This window comes from Seriola lalandi, unplaced genomic scaffold (assembly GCF_002814215.2).
Source record: "Seriola lalandi dorsalis isolate HSWRI2012SDOR001 ecotype SW California unplaced genomic scaffold, Sedor1 jcf7180002054825, whole genome shotgun sequence".
Lineage (NCBI taxonomy): Eukaryota > Metazoa > Chordata > Actinopteri > Carangiformes > Carangidae > Seriola > Seriola lalandi.
The window spans coordinates 957,838-980,781 of record NW_019525378.1 but is presented as its reverse complement, the minus strand read 5'-3'; the positions used below and the strand labels follow the sequence as shown (position 1 = coordinate 980,781).

The 22,944-nt window shown below is 46.1% G+C and overlaps 2 protein-coding genes across 5 annotated transcripts; both read right to left on the bottom strand.

Moving 5' to 3' along the window:
• Positions 1-2,664: 2,664 nt before the first annotated feature.
• Positions 2,665-14,521, bottom strand: atn1 (atrophin 1). 3 transcript variants are annotated; one of them, XM_087179322.1, is made up of 10 exons: positions 14,255-14,521; positions 12,142-12,278; positions 11,490-11,591; positions 11,008-11,127; positions 7,949-10,800; positions 7,563-7,779; positions 5,874-7,419; positions 4,754-4,921; positions 4,398-4,578; positions 2,665-3,452 (listed from the first exon to the last, which is right to left on the bottom strand). In XM_087179322.1, the coding sequence occupies exons 2-10, from the start codon at positions 12,166-12,168 to the stop codon at positions 3,419-3,421; spliced, it is 5,247 nt and encodes a 1,748-aa protein (XP_087035448.1). In that variant the 5' UTR covers positions 12,169-12,278; positions 14,255-14,521; the 3' UTR covers positions 2,665-3,418. The 3 variants fall into 3 exon arrangements, with proteins under 3 accessions (XP_087035448.1, XP_023282155.1, XP_087035449.1); XM_023426387.2 differs by having other exon boundaries at positions 4,778-4,921; XM_087179323.1 differs by having other exon boundaries at positions 5,874-7,416.
• A 2,433-nt stretch (positions 14,522-16,954) lies between these two features.
• On the bottom strand, positions 16,955-22,387 carry LOC111669908 (gamma-enolase). Of its 2 annotated transcripts, none has more exons than XM_023426413.2 (13): positions 22,309-22,387; positions 21,518-21,603; positions 21,209-21,304; positions 21,007-21,065; positions 20,844-20,913; positions 20,592-20,725; positions 20,268-20,490; positions 19,991-20,188; positions 19,231-19,307; positions 18,702-18,826; positions 18,482-18,590; positions 17,770-17,828; positions 16,955-17,567 (listed from the first exon to the last, which is right to left on the bottom strand). In XM_023426413.2, the coding sequence occupies exons 2-13, from the start codon at positions 21,600-21,602 to the stop codon at positions 17,498-17,500; spliced, it is 1,305 nt and encodes a 434-aa protein (XP_023282181.1). In that variant the 5' UTR covers position 21,603; positions 22,309-22,387; the 3' UTR covers positions 16,955-17,497. The 2 variants fall into 2 exon arrangements, with proteins under 2 accessions (XP_023282181.1, XP_023282182.1); XM_023426414.2 differs by lacking the exon at positions 22,309-22,387 and adding an exon at positions 22,078-22,277.
• Between the last annotated feature and the right edge of the window lie 557 nt (positions 22,388-22,944).

Genomic DNA, 22,944 nt, shown 5'->3' with positions numbered 1-22,944 from the left:
CCTCAAGATGATCCTCTGGGATCCTGTTCTCCAGGCTGGAATGGAGTGAGCAAGAGGTCAGAAGAGATTGATTGTCTGGGTGAGGGGAGGTGAAAGAGGCAAGAGACTCTGTTCTCAGTCGGCACTTGTGCCACTTTGCTGTTTGTCTGCTGCTGCTGCTGCTGCTGCTGCTGCTGTGGGCTTGGATGGCACTCCTGCAGATGAATGAGATGTTGGGGATTTGCTAAAGTTTCATTGACCAGGGTAAGTATCCCTTCGTGCAGGTTTCAGCATCACTATGAAGATACTCTAGCTCTACTTCAGGACTATGAGTGGCATTGGAAAATCATTCTGCATCTAATTAAATTAAACAAACAGAGGAGCTCCAGGGTAAGACTGCAACAGCAAACCTGGAGTTGATGATCTGAAGCCCTGGTAGAAGAGTGGCAGTTAGTGTGTGAGCAGGAAATAAAATGGACCACAAGACAAGCAGAGCAGCAGCCACGGGGGCACTGGGCAGGTGCAATAAAGGGTTAAGTGGTGGTCCCAGGGCACAAACTTTATGAGGTATGACAGCTCCAGTGGGATGAGAGAGACGGCCGTGGAGCAGATGCAGCAGCTCCAAGACGCAAAAAAGTGTGTTAAAACTGTCTGTCACTGGCAAAACCGAGCTTGAATGAAAAGGAAAAGTATAGAGAAGATATTTTGCTGGAGGGAGCAATGGGACGGGGACCAAACCAAATTAGTCTCTGCGCTGTGCTCAAACTCAAACATAATATATATGACAGCGTAGCTTGACATAGTCTGCGGCACCATTTGGAAGTCAGCGCGTCACATTTTAACTTTCTGCCCGAACGTGTCTCTGTGAATGTTTTCCTTGATTAATGACACAGGGGAAAGTTAGAGCTTCCAAAGCGCTATTGTTGTTACAGTGATACACACGTGACTTTACGTACGCATTGTTCTGCTACACACTCATCAGCAGCTGCAAAAGGCACACAACAATAACCAGACACACAGTATGCACCAGCATGCCAAGTACACTTATTTGAGTGTTGAAGTGAAGGAATACATTTCATTTGGGGAACGTGTTTATTAGACTTACATGACTCTTCTTCCATTGTAATTAAGTGAGCTAATTGAAACCCTTACATTGAAGATAAAAGTGGTCCCTGATTAGATGAGAGTGTGACTTTAATCATCATTTAATAAAAGAAGGGTGTTGATCTGTGGCTTTGTTTGTTTAATCTACTTAAATTGTTAACACATGTGGGACCGAAAGTGCTGGCAAATTGTTCTTTGTAGGATTTTCAGTCTTGCTGCTGCCTAGACTGGGGCCTGCTATTAATGACAGTGTAGTTAAATTCATAAACCACAGAGATATGCTCAGAAACTCTGTGATTTAAACGTTACCTGACACTTGGCATCAATCTAATGCACCAAACTCCTCGTATCTGCTACTAGAAAGTAGGTCAATATGAAAGAATAAGAATTATTTGCAGTTATTTGTCCTAGATTTGAAAACAACAGCTGCTGATAATAACCTTTATTTTGCATCTAAAACATCAAAAGTTCACCAAAACAGCTGAAGGGGCTGTAGTAATAAAACCAGGTCTATATAAAATGTGGTGTTCATATTAATGTCTTTCATCTTTCATCCACACCTTTCACAACGTCCTCACCCACCGTGAGAAAAGGACTGATGAAGTGCTAAGAATATCGCCCAGATGTGATGTCACCAGAGGGGAAAATCAGATTTGTCCTGCTGGAAGATACTTTACATTATGTTGACATACTTACTCAAGGTGACTTTTAATGACACCCAACCTACATAGCAACTCATAGCAAGCATGCCCTGTACGGTATGTATTCTATACACTGTAGCACGCCTCACACCCAGTATCACTATCGTGTCTGTGATGGTTCTCACAGATGAGGCTATCAATCAATGTCACATCAGTATGAAGATTTTTTTTTTATTGCATAAAAGAAAAAGGATGCAGACTTTAGACATTAAGGACAATCTTGTAAGGCAATATAAATGGTCAGAGTGCGTCACTGTAATGAAAATTTAAGGCTGCAAGAAAGTTTGTTAACCCAAGTCCTACACGTCCCCAAGCCTGCGAGGCGGCAGTGGTTCTGTCTTTGAACGTGAAGGCAGTATTCACTGATCCGTATCCGTTTGAAGGAGATTCCTCCAGCCGGACACGGTGAGAACACACACACACACACACACACACACACACACACACACACACACACAGCCCTGAGCCTTCAGCAGCGTCCGTAAATCACACTCTCACAGCTCCTCCTCTCCCGCTCTCCTTTTCATTTCTCTCTTTTATACATATTTTTTTTCCTTTTCTTTTCTTTTCATTTTTACAGTGCAGTAAAGGAATGCTCGCTCTACAGGGTGGCTGGTGTTCACTGGAGCAACTCAACTCCCGTATCTCACACTCATCCCATGTGTCTCCTATTAGCTACACTCACCAAAAAGAAAGAAAGAAAGGAGTCAGAGAGAGAGGGAGTGAGAGAGCGAGAGAGTGAGGGGGGAGGGGGAGGAGAGTGAGGAATTTGATATGCTTTGTGCATGAGTGACTTGTATAAAACAAAGACAGGGCAAATAGTCTGAATGTATGTAAGGGGGGGGGTTGTGCACATATGAATACACAAGAGACTAGCAAAAAAAGATTATAATTTATTTCCAGATTTTTTTGCCTTCATTTGCATCTTGTTTCACAAGTTAAATCGAAAATAAAAAATAAAAATAAAAACTGCCTGCCATACCATGAAAATGTAAAAAAATAATACAAATAATATGTACTGTATATATAATTATATCATTATCAACAAACAGACAACATTAATCATAATAACAATACTATTGATCATAAACATAACATAACACTAAATTGCTGGTCTCATGCATATAGAACACCCCTCAGATACAAAAGAGGGGGTGATTACTAAAAATAGAACCAAAAGTTCCACCAGTTCGGATTTAAGCGCCTAGCTACATGCAATGACATAAAAGAGACTCATGTACACATTCCTTCTGGTAAAAGTATTTTACACATACTGTACTTCACTATAGCCGCCCCCATCTAATATACTGTACAGAGCACGATACAAAACAGGACTGGAGTTCAAGAACATTATGCAGGGAAGCGCTGGAGTCTGGATCTTCACCGTGGTGCAGTTAGCAGGGACTGTGTGTAACATTTTCACATCCTCCTCCCTCCCTCCTTTTTTTTTTTTTTTTTTTTTTAATCCTTCAAAAAAATCTTCTTGTTTTCTTCAGTGAATTCCCTGTCCTTTAGTCCAGCTTTTGTTTTGAGTCTTTGTTCCTTCAGTGCTTTTGCTTTGCTTTATTTGTTTAAGTTTGCACACACATTCTCCCTCGGTTGTCTCCATGCTGCTCTTCGTTGTGCCCCCCCCCTCACAGGGTCTTGTCACTCTCTTTCTTCAGGTGACTAAAAGGTCAAAGGAGAAGCCATGTTAGAGGGCGGGATTCAATTACAGTACAGAATTACATGTTAATGCTTTCATTCCCGGAATAACATCTGTTATGTAACATATACGTTGATACATTTTAAAAGCGTTATTTGACTCCATAGTTTGTATTTTATAGGATTCAAATAGGAAACACTTCCTGAGCTACACAGCCGAGCTACCTGTCATAGCTGAGATGCAAAAGGATTTTGATCAACAAATCAAATCTGTTAAATGTCAGTATCACTAACCTACATTCCTGTCCTAGCTCACTGATATTTACTTGCAGGGATTGGTACTTAGTTTATTGGAAAAAGCTCCAAAGACACAACACATCCCTTAGATTAGAACAGTCAGTCAGATGCAGTCACCGAACATGTCGATACCCAGGCTGTTTGTCGGGTTTGGTTATTTTCCAATGTGATTTTATTGAGAAAAATCTCTCTTTCTTTGCAAATCAGTTGTTGCGAGCAGATTTTTCCCGTGAACTACATTAACATGGTTACACAGAACATATAGCTTTGGGTCTCAGGTCATGTTTGGGGACCAGGTTCAGCCAGGTGAGACCTTTAAGACACTGGGTTGAGTTCTCAGTTTTGGGGCCACACCAACAGTGTCCAGAACATTAGCGATTAATCAATTGTTCAAGTTTTTAGTAAAAATGTAATTTACTGTACACAACATTTTCTGCTTCCACCTTCTCAAATGTGATGATTTACTGCTTTTTTTTTTTCATTGCGTGTTGAGACCTTGGGACTTGGGAAGCTGTGACGGGCATTCTTCACTATTTTCTCACATTTCATCGACAGTTAATTGAAAAAACTGTCAACTGATGAAACCAACAACTGTTGTCTCACACAACACATTCAATCTCTTCTGCACTAACGCTGGCATTTACACTGGACACACACACAAAGCCTCCTTACCTGTAATACTCGTCCTGGGTGAGGGAGTGGTGGTGGTGGTGATGGATCCACTGTTGTTCCAGGGCCAGTCTCTGGATCTGCAGCTCTGCGCTCTGGGCCTGCTGCATGGCCTGGAGCTGGTGGGCTGCTGACATGGGACCAGTGAGAGAGGACGGCTGGGGCAGGTCACGGAAAGGAGCACCTGTCAACAAAACGGGGTGGAAGAGAGGAGGCGCATGCAGGGACACAAAAGGAAACGGAAGAAAGAAAGGAAGAAAGAAAGAGCACCATGGTCAATCATCATTATCATATTAAAAACGTATCTTCAAAATCTTTCTGCACTGTGGAGTTTTTAGAGAAAAAAACTGAACGAGTACATGGACGAGGAGCCTTCTCCTCACCGAACAGCTGTTGGCGGAGCACCTCGCTGTCAGTGAGGGGGTGAGCCAGGATGGGAGTGCCTAGTGTGGCTCCTGGGTATGGGAGGCGTGCCAAAGGAGACCCCGACGCCAACGGGTCCATCAGGGGGTGAACCCCGCCCGCCGCTGGATGCCAATGATGTAATAGGAAATACAGGAGAAATTTAATATGAGTCAAAGCATCAGCGTGAGTTCAAAACAAATGATGACAGACATAGAGAGACATTGTCGTTTCATTCTAGTCACATCGGAGTTTAAGTATCAACCGAAAACCTGATTAAGTGCGATTAAATCACAGAAGTCGTTTTTTTGTGTGAATACGGACATAATAGCTTTTGCCAAAGTGGCCAATCAATGCACTGCATGAACAGTGATATAAGTGGAAAAGAGTTTTCAATGACACATGGTGCTTTGGGAGAAATGTTAATCCTCCACATGTAAGAAGTTAATTTAATGTCTCAGTGAAAACTATGACCCATCATCACTTGAAATTACAGAAAACCTGTATTCACTGATGAACTTACATTAATACAAAAATGATTTATCGGAGCTAAAGGATAAGGCTGGTGTTATTCTTGAGTTCCTCTCATGAAAAGCCCTGTCTGTGGCAAACAGACCGACAAGTTTTAGTAATCTCCTAAAACAGCTGGGCACTGTAGTTTTCAGCAAACCTAACACAAACAGGAATAAACAGTGCATTCGTCTGGGACTGCTTTCAGGTGCGGATTAAGACGCATTTAGTGTGTCCATCCCACAAACCCAAGGACACTGCATTATGGTGTGTGTTAGATTGACTCAAAATAAACTACAATACTAATGTTCATCTCACAGAGGAAATTTGAACAGGAAATTAGTGTGGCTCTTAGATTCATTTTTAATTGTTTCTGGACAACAGTGGACGTCTGTGGTCGACAGAATATCACCGGCCTTGTCCTGTAAGTTTTTAGTATAAAAATCTTGCATGCATGAAATCTGTAAAAGGAATTCTTGACGACATAATGTTTTCAGAGTAACACATCTGTGTAATCCCGAGGCAGCTGATAGTGACAATCACAGCATTGTTAGTAGCAGTGGGTACCTGTGTCTTGCTGGTGCAGGTGAAGATGTGAGTGGATGTGTGAATGCTGGTGATGATGAGGCGTCACATTTAGCATCTGAAGACGTCCCAGATTCTCTCCTCCACCTCCTCCACCTGTTCCTCCTCCACTTCCCCCTCCTCCTCCTCCTCCACCGCTTCCTCCCCTTTCTCTCTCCCTCTCTCTTTCTCGCTCTCTGTCCCCAAAGGCCGGCAAAGCTGCTCGGTCTCTCTCCCTCTCCCGCTCTCTTTCACCACTCCTGTCTCGCTCATAAGAGGCGGGTGAGCGAGTGGGAGTGGGGTAGGCCTCGGGGGGAGCGGCTGGGGCAGGGGCTGGTGGCAGATGAGAGGACAGGGAGCTGGGGAAAGAAGAATGGGGGACTGGGTGATGAAGTGAGGCGGCGTTGGAGGTCGGTGGAGCGGATGGAGGAGGAGCTGGGGGTGGAGCGGCAGGGGCTGCTGGGGCTGGGGGGGCTGCAGGTGGCGCAGATGAAGGGTGAGAGGGGAGTGAGGGCGGGAGGAGGGATGAAGGGGGTGGATTGGACAGGGACTGCGGGGCAGGAGGGTTGGGAGGTCGAGTTACTGGAGCCAGGGTTGGGTTCTGGAGGTGTGGAGGGCCAGGGGGAGCTGGGGGAGGAGGAGTGCCGTATAGTGACACCTCATTAGCCCCCCCTGCACCTCCTCCTAGGAGCAGGGAGTGTGCATGGGCATGGGCATGGGCATGGGCATGAGCATTGGCATGGGCATGGGCATGGGCATGTGCATGGGCATGTGAATGTGAGTGGGCCAGAGCAAGAGCTGCAGGATCAGGTATGGACCCTGGTGGATAAACACGCTCATCACTCTTAAATTCAAATCCTTGCTTCATTCGATCTCGATGTGCAGCCACTGCATGAGGAAAGCCGACTCCTCCTAACCCTGCACCCCCAATCCCTCCAGGTACTGGGCCTCCTGCCACCCCGGGGTGACCGCCAACACCTGGACCACCTTCAAGGCTGCCACCATACAAAAAGCCCAAGATGGCTGCTGCTGTAGCAGCATCAGTAGGCAGGTGGTGCGGGTGGCCTAAAGCATGATTTTGGAACTGAGGAAGGAAGAATGATGGGTGGACATGGGGATGGCCATGGTGGACTTGTTGGTGGTGTGCCTGGGCACGACTTGCTGCCCCGAGGGGAGACATAGCATGAGGGCGAGCGTACTCGCTCAGGGTTCTCAGTGCCGGGGTGTCCGGCCCCAGGTAGGGACCTCCTAAACCTATTCCCAGGGCCCCCTGTGGGCCTCCAACCACTGCTGATGCCCCACCCATGGATGGCAGCAGGAGGGAATGGGGGATAGAGTGAGAGAGGGTGGGGTGGAGATGGTGTGCCGGAGGAAGGTGAGCATGCGGATGTGAGGGATGATGCTGGGGGTGAGGGGGGGCATGGGAGACAGGGTTGCCTGAGGAAGAAGAGGAGGAAGATGAAGGGTCAAGGATGATAGAAGACGAGGAGGGAAAGAAGAGGGAGGAACCCTGGCGACCCCCTCCAGCGGCGCTGACATCCTTCTGCTGCTGCAGAGAAAGCAGGAGGAGACAGTAAATCACATCTGCCCTGATCTGCTTTAACCCCCCACCCATTAAAATGATCACTTTAATCTACATCAAATCCATAAAATCTGACACGCTACATTATTATCACACTCAAATGTGCACACCTGTAGATGTCGATCCAGTTCCCTCTCACGCTCACGCTCTCTCTCTCTCTCCCTCTCTTTTTCTCTTAGGTCTCTGGCCCGCTGCTCCACCTCTCTGCGGGCCCTTTCGATCATCTCATTCCTCTTCTTCCACAGTTTGGAGCCGTCCAACGGGACAAAGAGGACATCACTGCGGGCACAAGAGTTCCCGCTGCCGCGGTCAAGGACCTTGTGAAACCTAGACACATGAGACACAGCAGTGTGGTACATCATTATTACAGCCATCAGGAGTCAGGATTGCTGTCATAAAAATCATCATTACTGTTAATTACAACTGCTCACATAGAGAGGGACTGAACACAGTGATGCATTGGCAATCTCAGTTAGGATGATGATGATGACTTTACCGTGCTGATTGGCTGGCGTGGATGGGAATGTCAACAGGTTTGGGCTCAGGAGACGGGCTTCTTAACATCGGTGGCGGGCTTTCACTCTCCTCCCTTTCTTCTATTGGTTCTTCCTTGATGACAGGTGTGGGAGGCGGGCACGAATCTGAATGTCCGTCTCCACCGGGGAGTGAAGAACTGGAGGCAGGGGTGGAGATACTGTTGTTGTTGGCAGAGTTACTAAGAGGTGGAGGTCCTTTAGACACATTTTGAGGTGAGAGTGACTGCGAGTTGGTATTGCTGCTGTTGGGTGCACTATTGTTGCTATTGCTGTTGGCCATGTTACTGCCGCTGTTTCCATTGGAGTGGTACGATCCACTGAACGGAGGGTGGCTGTTCAAAGTGCCATGGAAAGGGGAGGGGCGACATCCAGGTGAACAGCTGGATGACACACCTGGCCCAGGAAGTGGCATGTTGGGTGCCGAGGACGAGCCGGGCGGAAAAGATGAGAAGCCTCCCATCTGATTGGTGGACGGGCTGGGTAAGGGAGATAGAGGTGTTGGAGGAGTCTGGGCAGAGGACTGGTAGTGTGGGGGACGTACACCGGGTGCCATACCTGATGGAGGTGGCTGGGCGTGGGAGGTTTGAGGTGGGGCTAGAGAGGACTGAGGTGGTGGTGGGGGGTAAGGAGCATTCGGAGGGTGTACATGATGGCTGGAAGAGGAGGAAGGAGAGAGTGCAGGAGGTTGGTTTGGGCCTCCACGGTTTTGGTACAAAGCGGACTCTCGTAGGTTTGAGTCTCTTTCTCTGTCTCTGGATGCGGACTGGTAGTGGGGGTGAGATGGGTGGGGGTGTTGGGATCCTCCAGGCCCTGAATACTCTCGTCCCAGGTTCGGAGTGACACCAGGGGAGCTGAGGTACTCTCGATTTGTGCCAGCGGTAGGAGGCGCCCCTGCAGGAAAGTCTTTTCCTCCAGTGGGAGGATACTCTCTGTGAAAGTGGTCAGCTCCAGAGGAGGGGGTTTGCGCCTGGTCCATGGGAGGAGGGAAGTCTCGGTTGGATGAGTTCGGGGGATGTGGGTGGGGGTGTGGAGGCAGGGAGGAATGAGACGGGTGGCTGGGGTTGTTTTGGGGTGATGCAGGTGGGTCTCGGTTCAGCATGGGGGTGACAGGTAGCCCGCTGGTTGAACTTGGAGGGTTTCCCTGGGGGATGGAGCTATTGTTTGGGTTACTGTTGCCTACAACCTCTCTTGTCTGGCCCCCAAACTCACCCCATCTGCCTCCATCTTTGTCTCTGGGATGCCCCCCTCCAGCTCCATTGGGGCCAAAGTCTCTACTCTGATTTTGGTTTGGCAGAGGAAACTCCCGTCCTCCTTCACGTTCCCTTTCCCTTTCTCGATCCCTGTCTCTGAAAGCCGGACCAAAGTCTCTGCGTTCAGGACCCAAGTTAGGTCCATCTCTCCCAGAACCACCTTGGAACTCCCGGTTCTGACCCACTGGTAGACCCCCAAACTCCCTGCCTTGGATGCTGTTGGGTCCACCCATCCCACCACAAGCACTATTACTATTACCCCCACTACTATTGTTGCTGCTGTTGCCAATGGGAGCAGAGAACTCCCTGTTGATCTCCCTCCCCCCACACTCCCCCCTCACTCCCCTCTCCCTCTCTCCTGCAGCCCCCCTCTCTCTGTCCCCTCCCCCTCCGGCGTACCTGGGAAGGTACTCCCTGTGGGGGTGAGGGTGAGGATGGGGGAGGTAAGAGGGGTGGGAGGAGGAGTGGCGAGAGGACGGAGGGTTGTAAACAGAGGGAAGTTGCTGCTGCTGCACTGGGGGCTGGTGCTGTGGTTGGTGCGGGTGGTGGTTGCCAGGGTAACGGGTGTAGCCCCAGCTCCCTTGGCAACCAGTAGCTGTGCCACCCTGCCAGCTGGTGGAGCTGTAGTGGTGAGGGTGGGTGGAGGTCTGGGTCTGAGGCTGGGACTGGGACTGTGGCTGGGGGCCGGTCTGTGGCAACAGGGAAGGAGGAGTGGACTGCGCCTTGTCCAGGAGTTTATCTGCTTTTTCTATTTTGTCTCTTTCTGTCTTAACCTCAGCGGGCAGGTTTTGTCCCCCGAGCTCCAAGGGCTTCAGGGCAGGTGGAGGAGGAAGAGGAAGGGGCAAGGAGTGGGGAATGTTGGGGCTGTTATGGGAGAAGTCTCCTCCCGAGATAGTTGTCTTGTTCACACACTGTGTGCTGGCTTTGGAATTCATTCTGTTGCCACTAAGAGCACCATCAACACCCGTCGGTCCACCATACTCAACTTTACACATCAATTTGGAGTCCAGGGAGAAATAGGACTTTCTCCCACTATTGCTGTCATTTGATGAATCCCCTGCTCCACGGAGAGAGGGAGTCAGACCGGAGGAAGAGCATGGAGTGGAGGGGGGCTTAAGAGAAGGACAGTCTTCAATTCTTGCATCCACATCCCGCTTCTCTCCATCTCCACAGGACTCCTCCCCTCTCCCCTCTCGGAGCAATCTCCTATCCTCTCCTGCCACCTTCCCTGCTCCTCCTTCCTTTCCTTTCTCCCGTTCCCTCTCTCCTTGCTTTGGTGAATCGGGGCCATCGGAATCAGAGTCCAGGCTACCCAGAGGGGAAGCGGAGAGACTTGGGGATGAGGAACGATTGTCCTGGTCTATATCCCGCCCGCTGCTCAGGCTGCTGCTGCTATTGGCCAGGCTCCCTACAACTGAACTCCTGCTGCCCTGGGATTGGCCATCTTCGTTGTCACTCTCACGGGATTGGCTGGCAACTGAGGTTGGAGGTGGGACAGTGGAAGGTGCCGAGCTGTCAGTCGAGTGTGTTGATGTTGGAGGGTTTGGGGTAGAGACCGAATCCTGACAAGAAAAGATCATTTGTGGATGAGGTGCAAATCTACATTTTAAGAATGTGGTAATACTGGTGTATATACATATTCATATATATATATGCAGAAGCCCAACTACAACTCTTAATAGCTTAGACAGTGCCTTCTGAACAGTTTAGCTGAATCAAAGCTTTATAATTGGTCTTTACATAACAGGTTGATGAAATGTAACACAAACCTGAACTTTCTGCCTCTTTGGAGGAGACACAAGTTCCTCCCCCTCACTCTCTGATGAATCATGCCCTTGTGATCTGCGACTGAAGCGATTTCCAGCCAATTCCTCAACAGCACCTCTTTGCTAAAACAACACAAGACTTTAAACTCTGTGGAGATGCTTTTGAATCTCTAATAGGCCTATGTCTGTTTTTAGAACAAAGCCACACTTGCATGCACACACGCAAAACATCAGTGTCAAACACAAGACATCAAAGATTTCAGAGTGGTAAGCTGTAAAACACACTATCGAACAATACTGACACTGCAAGGGTCTGTGGCAATCACACTGATGACTCATACACTGACAGCACACACACACACACACACAATTCAATAGAGACAGTTCTTTATTGGTAATGACTCTCGTACTTGCATGCACACACACAAACTTATGGAGAAAACAACGACAGGATAGAATGAGAGACAAAGGAGGAAGGCTCTAACCGGCTGTCTGTCGTTGCGTTCAGGGCGAGTGGGGCTGGGGTGCGGGCGTCTACCCCTTCTCTCCTCACTCGCCCCCCGCCGTCGCCCACTGCGCATGGGCATCTGCAAAGCCCAAAGTCCATCGAAAGAGGAAAATATGGAAGGGAGGGGAAAGCATTGAACGTTAAAACAAGGTACGGTCAGAGGAGCGAGGAGGTATGCAGAGAGAAATGAGGAGATGCGTTGATTGTAGAGAAGATAGAGTTAATAGTTAGAGTTAATACAAGAAAAGAAAGTCAAGTTCGTGCAGTTCAAGGTGGAATGTGGCAGGGGCAACAACAAGTGGAGAATAAAAAGGAGAGGGCGGTGAAAAGAAGAACAGGCCATAACAGAGTGAATGCAGGGCACAGAGAGGAGGGAGAAATTGTAAGTAGAGGAAAGAATAAAGTATAAACATGGAATCTGCCTTTTTAGACCACATTACTGCATCTCACAACCAAATAAATAATTTACATCTTAGTCACCCTGTCTATTTTGAAATATTATCACATGCTGAACTAATTACGATGTAGTCACACTGCCAAATGTGCTACACACAAGAATTAGGCAGGTACACAATCCCTGACATCACTGTCAAAAAAAAAAAAAAAGAAGGCTTAGGCCTTGCTCATACCGATTCTTTGTGTGTCCGTGTTTTCATTATTTCTTCTTTATAACGTCCATTTTACAACACAAGCCATTGCAGGGACTGAACTGGTTCCTGTTGCTTACTGACTGGGCTGTGTGTTATACCATGAGAGCTACCAAAACCTGCAAAGAAGCATAAACAAAGAAGGTTTTATTCAGTCTTTATCTGCATGGAAATCCCACAGACCGACCTACAATGATTTGCTAAAAGACATTAGTTCACGTAAGGATGCAGTAACAAACAATATTGTTCGCTATCTGCACTGTGGAGTGTGGAATTTGTGACACAGTGAAAACATCTGAGTTTACAACAGCTAAAGCACAGTTACAGCATTTAAATTCCCAGCATGCTTCACACTGTATCGACACAACTGCTTTTCACTGCGCTCAAAGCAGTCTCCTTTCTGTCTTCTGTTTTCACCACAGCAGCCAAAACCTACGGGCACAATAGTTTAACCCACTCACACTAACAGAATGCACGGGTTGGGGTACAGTATAATTGGGAGCTATCACACTGAAACACAGATAATAGATGCGGAGCAGCAAAAGGTGCGGACTGGTACACTGCATTTTGGATAGCAGTCTGCAGAAGACAGAGAACTCCAGCAAACATCTTGGGAATATGGGGCCACACCCCCACCCTCCCCCCCTTTCCACCTTCGCCACAACAGCCCAAACCCACAGCCACTTGTGGTTAACCCATATGACCTGGTTATGGCCAGCAGAATCATGCTTATTTATCCAGCCAGCCAGCCAGCCATTAAGGGAATGTACAATGTCAAGATCCTTTATCCATTTGGGTGTGCCTGACAACATAGGTGGACTACTTTGCGAGGCCTTGTCTGATCCATTCATTCATGTACCACTATGATGAAAAAATGTCTCATGTATATTGAATGAGGATATAAATAGTGCACACCGCTGTATGAGAAAAAAAAGAGAGAAAGATATATTTGGCTGAACAGTTAGCACGGCTAATGTGAGTGCACACTCTGCTGTGTAGCCAGTAAATATGTGTATATGTGTGAGTTGATTAAGCAAGTAAGCTCCTGTAAATCCTGTAGCTGCTCCACTACACATGGCTATGCATTAATTATTAGTGCATGCTGCAGTGACTGATTCAGTCTTAAGAGTAAAATTTATCAGTCACAATCACTGCACACACTTCATATGCATAATACAGAGAGATGCCACCTATATTCCTAGGCAATGCAGTGCATGTGCAGTCACCCTAATTAACATAGACATGACTAAGTTTAAAACATGAGTAGAAAACAGTCAGTGGGGTTCTGTACACATAATGCATCTCAGTTACAGGTGGTATCTACTGGCCTGTCTGTGGTCCACTGGCAGGTTCTTGACCATGGTCAGTAAACAACTGGGACACAAACACAGCACTAATACACATCAGCATTAACATCACTAGTCCCTCTGCCATGCTCTCTCTCACACACACACACACACACACACACACACACACACACACACACACACACACATACACACGCACACACATCGCACGAGCACACGCACACAGCACATGCATTATCAACAAATTGACCACTGCATGTGATGCAAAGCAGCAGCATGCAGTTGCTCTGCTTACATCACCAGCGAGCGGGCACTGCAACGACTCTTTCTTCTTTCTTCCTGCGAAATGTTATTGATACACATGCAGAGGGGGAGACCGGCCAAAGCTTGCTGCACAGCCTCGTATACGGTCTACCACGGCGGAACACAGTCCACCTATACGACGGAGGGAGTCGTGTTCAGCAGCACATACATGTTCACAATCAGAATGGATGCCTGTGCAGTGCTCTCTCTCTCCAGACGCTGCACATCTTAAAAGAAAAGATGATATGGAATGGCGAATCATGGCATTTCGCACCGGCTCTCCCTTCCTTCTCCTCGCTGGAATGCGAGTGCGCGTCGTGCACTCTGTTAACATTAATTCACCGGGACATAATTTTGCCATAACGCAGGAGTAAGATGATAATTAACGCACAAAGGAAAGAAAAAATGGGAGGGAGAGCACAAACGTGGCCAGCAGGGATAGCTCCAAATGCAGAGTATAAGCATCCATTTTTCCTTCTCCTTACCTATAATATCCAGCGATGCGTGCTCCCACTCTCACTCTCCCTTTCCTTTCTCTCCCTCTGTTTTGTCGTTTTATGTTGCGCGCTGACACGCACACCTCAGAGCCCAGGCGTCTGTCAACAGAGGCTTGTGCTGGCTCATATTGCAACGGGCTCCGATCATAACAATAATGCAGAAGAAATCTCTTTCTATTCGTTGCAGGAAAAAAACAGGGGTGCCAACTGAAGACTGTACAAATTGATGCGTACCCTCGCCTCTTCCCCACCCCCTTTCGCCCCCCTTTTTCTTTTTTTTTTTGCCCCCCCCACCCCCTCTCCCACCCTACCTACTCCCCCTCTTCCTCTAAGACGACTTGCACTTTTTTTTTTTATACCCCTCTCCGGTCTTACAGTCACAATTTTTAGCGGAGGGGTGAGCCGGAGAGAGGGATGCACGTCGGGTGAGAGAAAGGGAGAGAGGAGAGGGCGTGATTTGCATAAGGAGAGAGAGAGAGGGAGGCTAGAGGAGGAGGAGGAGGAGGAGGAGAAGGAGGGAGTAGTGAGACAGGGAGAAGGAGGAAGAGAGGCGCAGAGAGAGGGCCAAAACTCTGAAGAGGGAGGGGATCAAGAGGGAGGGTCTCTCTCTCTGTCTCTGTTGCCTAGTCCCTCCAGAGTCACCTTTACTGTATGGAAAGCTCTGCTTCAGACTGAATAACTAGCTGCTCGGTTTTATCTCGCGATGAACTCTGAAGAGGCAGAAATGTCCAATAGGTCTTTGTTCTTAAAGGCTTTGACACAAGCTGATAAAGGTGGACTAAAGAGAAAACACACACACATTTAATTATATGAGCATTTCAATGACTATGTCAGCGACCTAACAAAGGAAGCTCCACTCGTTTGGAGTAATGGAACAATTAACAAACGAACAATTAAACCGTGCCCTCTGTTTTATGTGTCTGTCCAGCAGCTCCCTGTCTGTCTGTCTGTCTGTCTGTCTGTCTGTCTGACTGACTGTCTGTCTGTCTGCCTGTCTGTCTGATGGTCTGACTGTCTGACTGGGAAAAGCTTGCAGCGGTGTGTCCAGTCAAGCGGCTCTGCAGACCTCCTCCTCCTCCCCTCTCCTCCCCTCCGCTCCTGTCGTTCTCTCTCTCTCTCCCCTTCACGCAGCCCCCTGTCCCGTCTCCTATTGTGTGGTAACCATGGCAACCCGGCCGGAGACTGTGCCCCGTGCGCCTGCGCGGCTCCAACCTTCCTTCATCATCCTCCTCCTCATCATCACCAGCAGCAGCGGCCCCGGCACAGACAGGAACTCACCCTCCGAAGCCCTCATCGTCGCGCTCGCGCTCCCTCTGCTGCACGGTTTGTGTAAAACTGTGAGCGCGTGCAGCTGCTAATTGATCTGCAGAAGCCGCGCGGCAACGCTTCTGTGTTGTTTACAGGGCTAGGTGTGTATGGCGAGTGGATAGTGCCAATTCAAGGTTTACCAATAAAAATGCATTTCAACTTTACATTAAAATGTCTATGATTCATTGATTGTTTAATTTGCCACATTAGCATATTCACATTTTCCAATACTACCATTGATTAGTATTAATTACATCACTGATTTCATCAATGTATTTATTTATCTTCTTTTCTCATTTTATGTCCTCATTAGACTATGCTTGGTAGTTGAGTTAACCTCATTTTATTTAAACTTTACATACTTAGTTTACTCACTGTTGTGGGGAAGAAAATACTGCCAGTTTTATACTGCATAATGAGTTCTTGTTGTTTAGTCTAAATGTTGAATATTTTGTTGATATTACTTATAAATTGTACATTTAGTTTTTCCTGTTCTCTGTTGTGCTTTTTGTTGTCTTGTGATGCTTTTCTTTGTCACTTTACTTTTCAGTGTAAGTAAAAATCCTTGAATCCTGTTATGTGTTCCTGTAAGTCAGTTTATATACACCTATTGTTTCTTAGTGTATGGATTAAGCAGATAATGATGATAATGATGATAATAGCATCTACACTCCTCAATCAATGCTTTGTGTTTGTCAGCTGATTATAGAGTCAGTATTTTGGGCTGTGATTTTACTGGACAACCACCAACACCACAGATTGCTCCTCGCTGATAATATAGACATACTATAATGCTCCTGTGATATATCAATTAGTAAAATCTAACTGATACAAAAATCATTACGTTTGATGAAATATATGTTTGGAGGCCATGCATGATTGCTATTGGTCCTTTTAGTCTGCAGCATGCTTGAACTGTAAAAGCAACTGAAGGATGAATTCCTTCTGAATGAATGTAGGAAATTCAAACCACTTCTGCAGGATTCCTCTTCAATTCCTGCAGGATTTGTGCTGAATTCTTGTTGGATTCTTTTCCAAAGGATTCTCTTCGGGGTTAAAGTTATGCAGAAAATGATCACTTTAAATCCTGTAGGATAATATAAATTCAGAATTGTAACTGCAGAAAGGACGTTGAGTTTGTTCTGCAGGATTCCTGTAGGACGTTTTTGTGAGCGATGTCCAACACCTGCTGTGACATCAATATTTAGTGTGTGGCCAGAAGTACAACATTCCCGAGTGCATCCTCTTTTTAGAGAGTACTGCGTACTCCTGCACTGCACAAGTGCTTCTCTGCTTTTCATCCACATTTGATTTAGTCATAATTTACCTTACCTCTTAAACAAGAGAAGAGATAAATGACAGTACAAATGCACAAAGAGCTTTGGTTGGACTTGACATGTATCGTTGTCTTTATTTAGCTTAACCTTAGACGGACAAAGTAACAGACACAATTGTGTAGCAAGCTGCTTCGTGTTCACATCAGAAACAACATGAGGAACAGGAGGAAGAGGAAACAACAGGGCACAGAAGATCAAAACATATCTGCAGTGAGCCGTGATGAGACGCTCAGAGGGACCAGGAAAGAGAAAGAAACTAACAAGTGCAATAAGGGAAGTGTGAGTCTGTGCTGAAAGGTGAAACACAGAATTTTTTCCACCATGCGTTCAGGGTTTGCTGCAACCGGCTGTGGTCAATAAAGTCAATCACTTGCTGAAGCGTCAGGTCAATATACTGTAACTACACTGCATTATCTATGTGTTTAAGTTACTTGAAAACTAATCAGTCTTAAATGTGTCTTAGTGTGTTTAAAGCTTTGTTGAAACGGATGAGTCATTATCTCATTACTATGTACCTGTGATGGAAATATAACATGGTTTGTTTGCATTCTGCTTTCTTGTGTGTCACTGCCTTCAGCACTGGCACTCAAAGGGCACTGGGGTTACGGAAGTTGTGCCCAGCATAGCGGGCCTGGTCACCCAACTCTTCCTCGATCCTGAGAGGAAGAGGAGGCGATGAAGAAAATGGAGAGGGAATGTAGAGCAGGCAGATGAATGTGAGATATGACAGCAGCAGGTAAAAGAATGAAGGAAAAAGAAGAGAAATGCAGACAAATAAGTGCAAGAGTGCTATATGTGATATCAAAGTCTTTCTATATATATGTACACACACGTACAATAAAAGGTATAAAGTCCCACCTCATGAGCTGGTTGTATTTGGCCAGACGTTCTGACCGACAGGGAGCTCCGGTCTTGATCTGAAGGGAAACAAAAATGCCAAAAATCACAGAGGGATACAGACACAGCTGCAAACATTAGCACTAATACTTGGTATTTGGTACAGCAAATTAGGCATCAGTTATTTTGACTACGAAGTGATCTTTCGATAGTGCTTTTGGCAAACTGCTTTGACTGTAAAATGTCAAAAATAATGGCGACTACCCCCAAGTTTTATGATTTCTTACCCTGATTACAGCAGGCATCAAACCAAAAGTGAAGCATGATTCTCAAAGAAGTTGTTATCTGCAAATTTTTGTTATGTTTTTCTTGATATTCAGTCAAGAATAGAACTGATTTTTGGTGTTTGTGGACTCTTTAATTAACTTTTTATTTCAGGACTTCAAACATCTCAGTAATTACAATAAACAGTACATTGTTATTTAGTAATGTTTCTTATATTGCTGACATTGTTTGCCTTCCAATACTGATAATTATATTACCTTACACTTGAGCTGCTATTGCACTGTTACACAATGAATTATTATTGTTATTGGCTTGTTTCCAAACTACTATTGCACTGTGATGTTGCTGTATTTGTATTGTCTCATTTATGCCCTGGGAGATTTATGTAAGGTGCGCTGACATAGACGTAGAGTAGTGTTGTGCGTACATGACTGGGCGTGTGTGTTACCTGTCCAGTGCAGAGACCAACCACCAGGTCAGCTATAAAAGTGTCCTCTGTTTCTCCTGAGCGGTGGCTCACCATCACGCCCCAGCCGTTCTCCTGGGCCAGCTTACACCTGACAGATGAGAAGGCAGGCGCAGTGTATTATTAGCTTAAATATGATGCAAGCTCAAGTGCATTAACGCGTGACCACATTTCATGCATCAAAGACACAGTTTCAACTCACGCCTTGATGGCCTCTGTGACAGAGCCAATCTGGTTGACTTTAAGCAGCAGGCAGTTGCAGGACTTTTCCTCCACGGCTCGTTGAATCCTGCGTGGGTTAGTGACTGTAAGATCGTCTCCAACCACCTGCAAATGTACACCACACAGTTATGGACAGATTTAGGTGAATTTTGTTACGTGCAGGAACAGTACTATTTCTATTCAGCGCAGGAGGTAAGCCAATAAAATAAAAGGGGGACTCCACCAATTTTACACATGAAGCACCGCCTGTATTACAAACCCAGGGCATGACATGGCTGTTCACCAGGCCATGAGAGTCAATACGCTATTGATTTTCATTACGGACATTGCAGAATCCACCATTTTGAAGCCATTCTAGTAACTTCAAATCATGATATCTCAATTTCTGCAGATTTTGACCATTTTCAAGGACGTACAATAGCCTACTCAACTGCTCGAGTGCCACTTTAAAGAGCTGAACTAATCCACTACCAGATAACAAAGACAAAATATTTACGATGATAAATTACCTGGATGCCCACTGAGCCTGTGAACTGTGACCAAGCAGGCCAGTCGTCCTGGTCGAAAGGATCTTCAATGGACACGACTGAAGGAGAGGGGGATAAGTGACATCACTCTTGTGCATACATGAAAAATTATGGTTTACTTTTAGAAACCCTTCATTTTTTTCCCCCATCACTCACCCACAAGCCAAAAGGACTAGAGCACCAGTGCCTTTTATAATAAAGGTACTAATGGGAGTAATGTATTTAAATGAACTCACATTACACACTGACGCACACACGCACTTGTCCACACAAGCAGGAAGCACACCATTGACAGGGTAAAGAGCCACATCAGAGCAGGTCCCTGTTTGCCAAATGTGCACTGTAGCGCATAATTAAAACCTCTTAAACAGACCCAAGTGTCAGGGGGAGAGAGCAGGCTGTGGAGACCTCCAGCTTTCTTTTCCTCTGTCTCGCCACCTCTTTCTCTATCTCAGAGGTGATGAAACAAATATGGAAGATGTAGAAATATTAAAAAAAAAAAAAAATAGGCTGGTGTGTCCATTTACTGATAGCAGCTATTAACACCGACACCATTTTTCCAAGAACCCTGTGGCTCAGTGATCTGTTGAAATCAATAAACTGTGATTATTGTTATGATCCGTCCACATCAAGTTCTCCATGTAACCATAAAAACTAAGCATTTCTGACATGTTCTGAGATCACATATATATAAACACACACACACACACACACACACACACACACACACACACACACACACCTGGATAAGAGTTAATGAAGCCCTGGTAGATGCTGGCCAGCTCCTCAGCACTGATGTTGCGGGCAGCGTTGGGTGGAGACTTGAAGTCCAGGTCGTACTTGCCCTCAATGAAAAACTCTGAAGCAGCAACATCCATCCCTATGACCACTTTGTCAGTGAAGCCCGCCTTCTCTATGGCCGTCTTTATCAGCTCCAGGGCTGACGGAGAGACACAGGAATAAGTACGATAACACTTCAGGCCTAAGAACACAAAAAAATGTAAAGTGGTTGTGCTTACCTTCACTGTTCTCCTGTATGTTTGGGGCAAACCCTCCCTCATCTCCCACATTTGTAGCATCCTGACCGTACTTCTCCTTGATGACACCTCTCAGTGTCTGGTAAAGCTCAGCCCCCACACGCAAAGCATCACGGAAAGACTCCGCCCCGACAGGAAGTACCATGAACTCCTGCATAGCCAGTCTGTTACCAGCATGGGAGCCCCCGTTGATCACATTAAATGCCTGGGTGTGGGGCAGATAAGGGAGGAAAATGTATTTGGGGTTTTATATTTGGAAGAATTACATTTGAGCACAATAAAAAAAAAAAAAAGTACATGACTCACAGGAACTGGTAGGACCAGCTCTGCGTTTCCTGCAAGATCAGCAATGTGACGGTACAAGGGGACACCTTTCTCTGCTGCGCCAGCTTTGCATATGGCAAGTGATACTCCCAGAATAGAATTGGCCCCAAACTTAGCTGAAGGAAACATATATGGAGTCACACAGCACATGGATTTACTCGGTAATCACTGGAGCGGAAACATGTCATGACACATATATGCCATCATCGTACATGAGAAGTGAACGAGGCTTACATTTGTTGTCAGTGCCATCCATTTCAATCATCATGTTGTCCAGTTTCTCCTGCTCCAACACACTGATTCCCTGAAACAAATAGGCCAGATGTCATCATTTAAACCATGCTCTTCCTCCCAGTGTCCTCTACATTTGAACTATTTTTGTATTCCTACTACTCACCGACTGGACAAGGGCGGGCCCAAGGGTGTCATTGATGTGACCTACAGCCTTGGTTACACCTGAAACAGCGGGACAGAAGGAGATAGAACATGTGAAGCTCGTCAGTCAGCCCACTTTCATGTCACAAAACCACAAAAGAGAGAATGCAAAAGAAGAAACAAAAAAAAAAAAGAACACAAGGAGGATACATTCAAGAGGTCACCTTTGCCCTTGTAGCGAGTCTTGTCTCCATCTCGGAGCTCCAGAGCCTCGTAGATGCCGGTGGACGCACCGCTGGGCACAGCAGCCCTGAACAGACCTGGGAGACAGAGGAATGGCGGATGGAGGGAGAGGTACATGTGTAGGGGTGAAAGGTTAAGGAGGAGGCCAGAGGGGCAGAAAAAGAAAAAGGTTGTGTGAAAACAACCTTGTGATTATTTGAGGTTTAGATTTAGACAATGTTCACTGTCAAACCTTTAACAAGTTGACGGATATATGACTAACGCTTTTTGAATGTGTTTGTTTTTTTAACCTTTGTCTGTATGCAGATCTACTTCCACAGTAGGGTTTCCTCTGGAGTCCAGGATCTCCCTGGCAACAATATTCACTATCGACATCCTGTAAAAAAAAAAAAAAGAAAAAAAGAAAGAAAAACAAAAAAAGGGACATTTACCATACTTAACTATTTGTACTGCATTACGCTCATGTATAAAATTCTACACTCATTCTCATTTTGATTAGAGAAGAATGAGCATGAGCAAGCAAAGGGGGGGGTACAAAGAGAAAGATGCATATTAAAATGAGCCCTAACATATAAAAAGCAAACGTCGAAAATACATTTCATTACAGCTAACGACATAACGACAACGCTGAAGTGCCTCAATTTCACATTAGTCACTTCATACTCTCTTCCTATTCCTCCACTTGCACACAGTGATGATAGTGACGCAGCCTTAGGGATGGAAAGCTGTGGAAAAGATGCTCCCTGGGAACATGCTGGCACACACACCCACACCAATACCCACACACACACACCACACCCACATATATACACAGAGACGGAAACATAAATCAAAAGCTAATAAAGCATACCTATTTATGAATCTACTGTCAACCTGTTCCGGACCACAACCCAGTTCAATTTCTCTGCTGTTTCAGTCAGTGACTGAGAATATGGACCAATGAAGAGATTGAGATGGTGAGGAAACACAGAGCAGGGAGAGATGTGGAGAAGGGGGAGGAAGAGGAGGGGGAGGAGGTGGAGGAGGGAGGCTTGGAATGATGGAGGGAATAAAGAAATAGATCAATCTTTTTAAACGTTACCTGCAGCGTGGTTGAAGCCTGGTGGAGAAAGTGAGCGAATGTGGGCGAATGAGAGGGAGAGGTAGATGGACGGGGGAAGGTGGGAGGAGAAGGGGTGAAAACGTATGACACGCAAGGGGGGGAGGGGAAGCGTGTGAGTCACTGGAAGATGCAGAGAGGAGGGGAGGGAACGAAACTGGGGAAAAAAGGAGGCAAGGGCGACAAAGCAGAATAGCAAGGGTTACATTTACTTATTTTGTTTTAGAGAAGATACAGGGAAATAAAATCTGCTGAGCAAGATGTAATGTGATTTGCACTGTAACCTTTCTCAGTTTCAACCTATGTATTAAACATTGTTTTCCTGACTCCCTACCAGCCCTTTGATTTGTTTGGTTCTGCTTGCTGTGTGAACATCTGCTCATCTGCTGTCTAACTACAGTAGCACTCTTGACATGTGAGCAAATATTGTCCCAGCAAACTGCTAACATGAAGAGGTAATTTGTGGTTGCTCTCAAAATCCAGGCAGTACTGTTATGCTACTGAAAAGTAAGGGGTTTGTTGTTAAAATGGAAACAAACATCCGTGCACTTTAGATGTGGATGACAGGCAGAAGATATCAAAACAAAGCAACGAGGAGGATACGTCTCAGCAAAGACA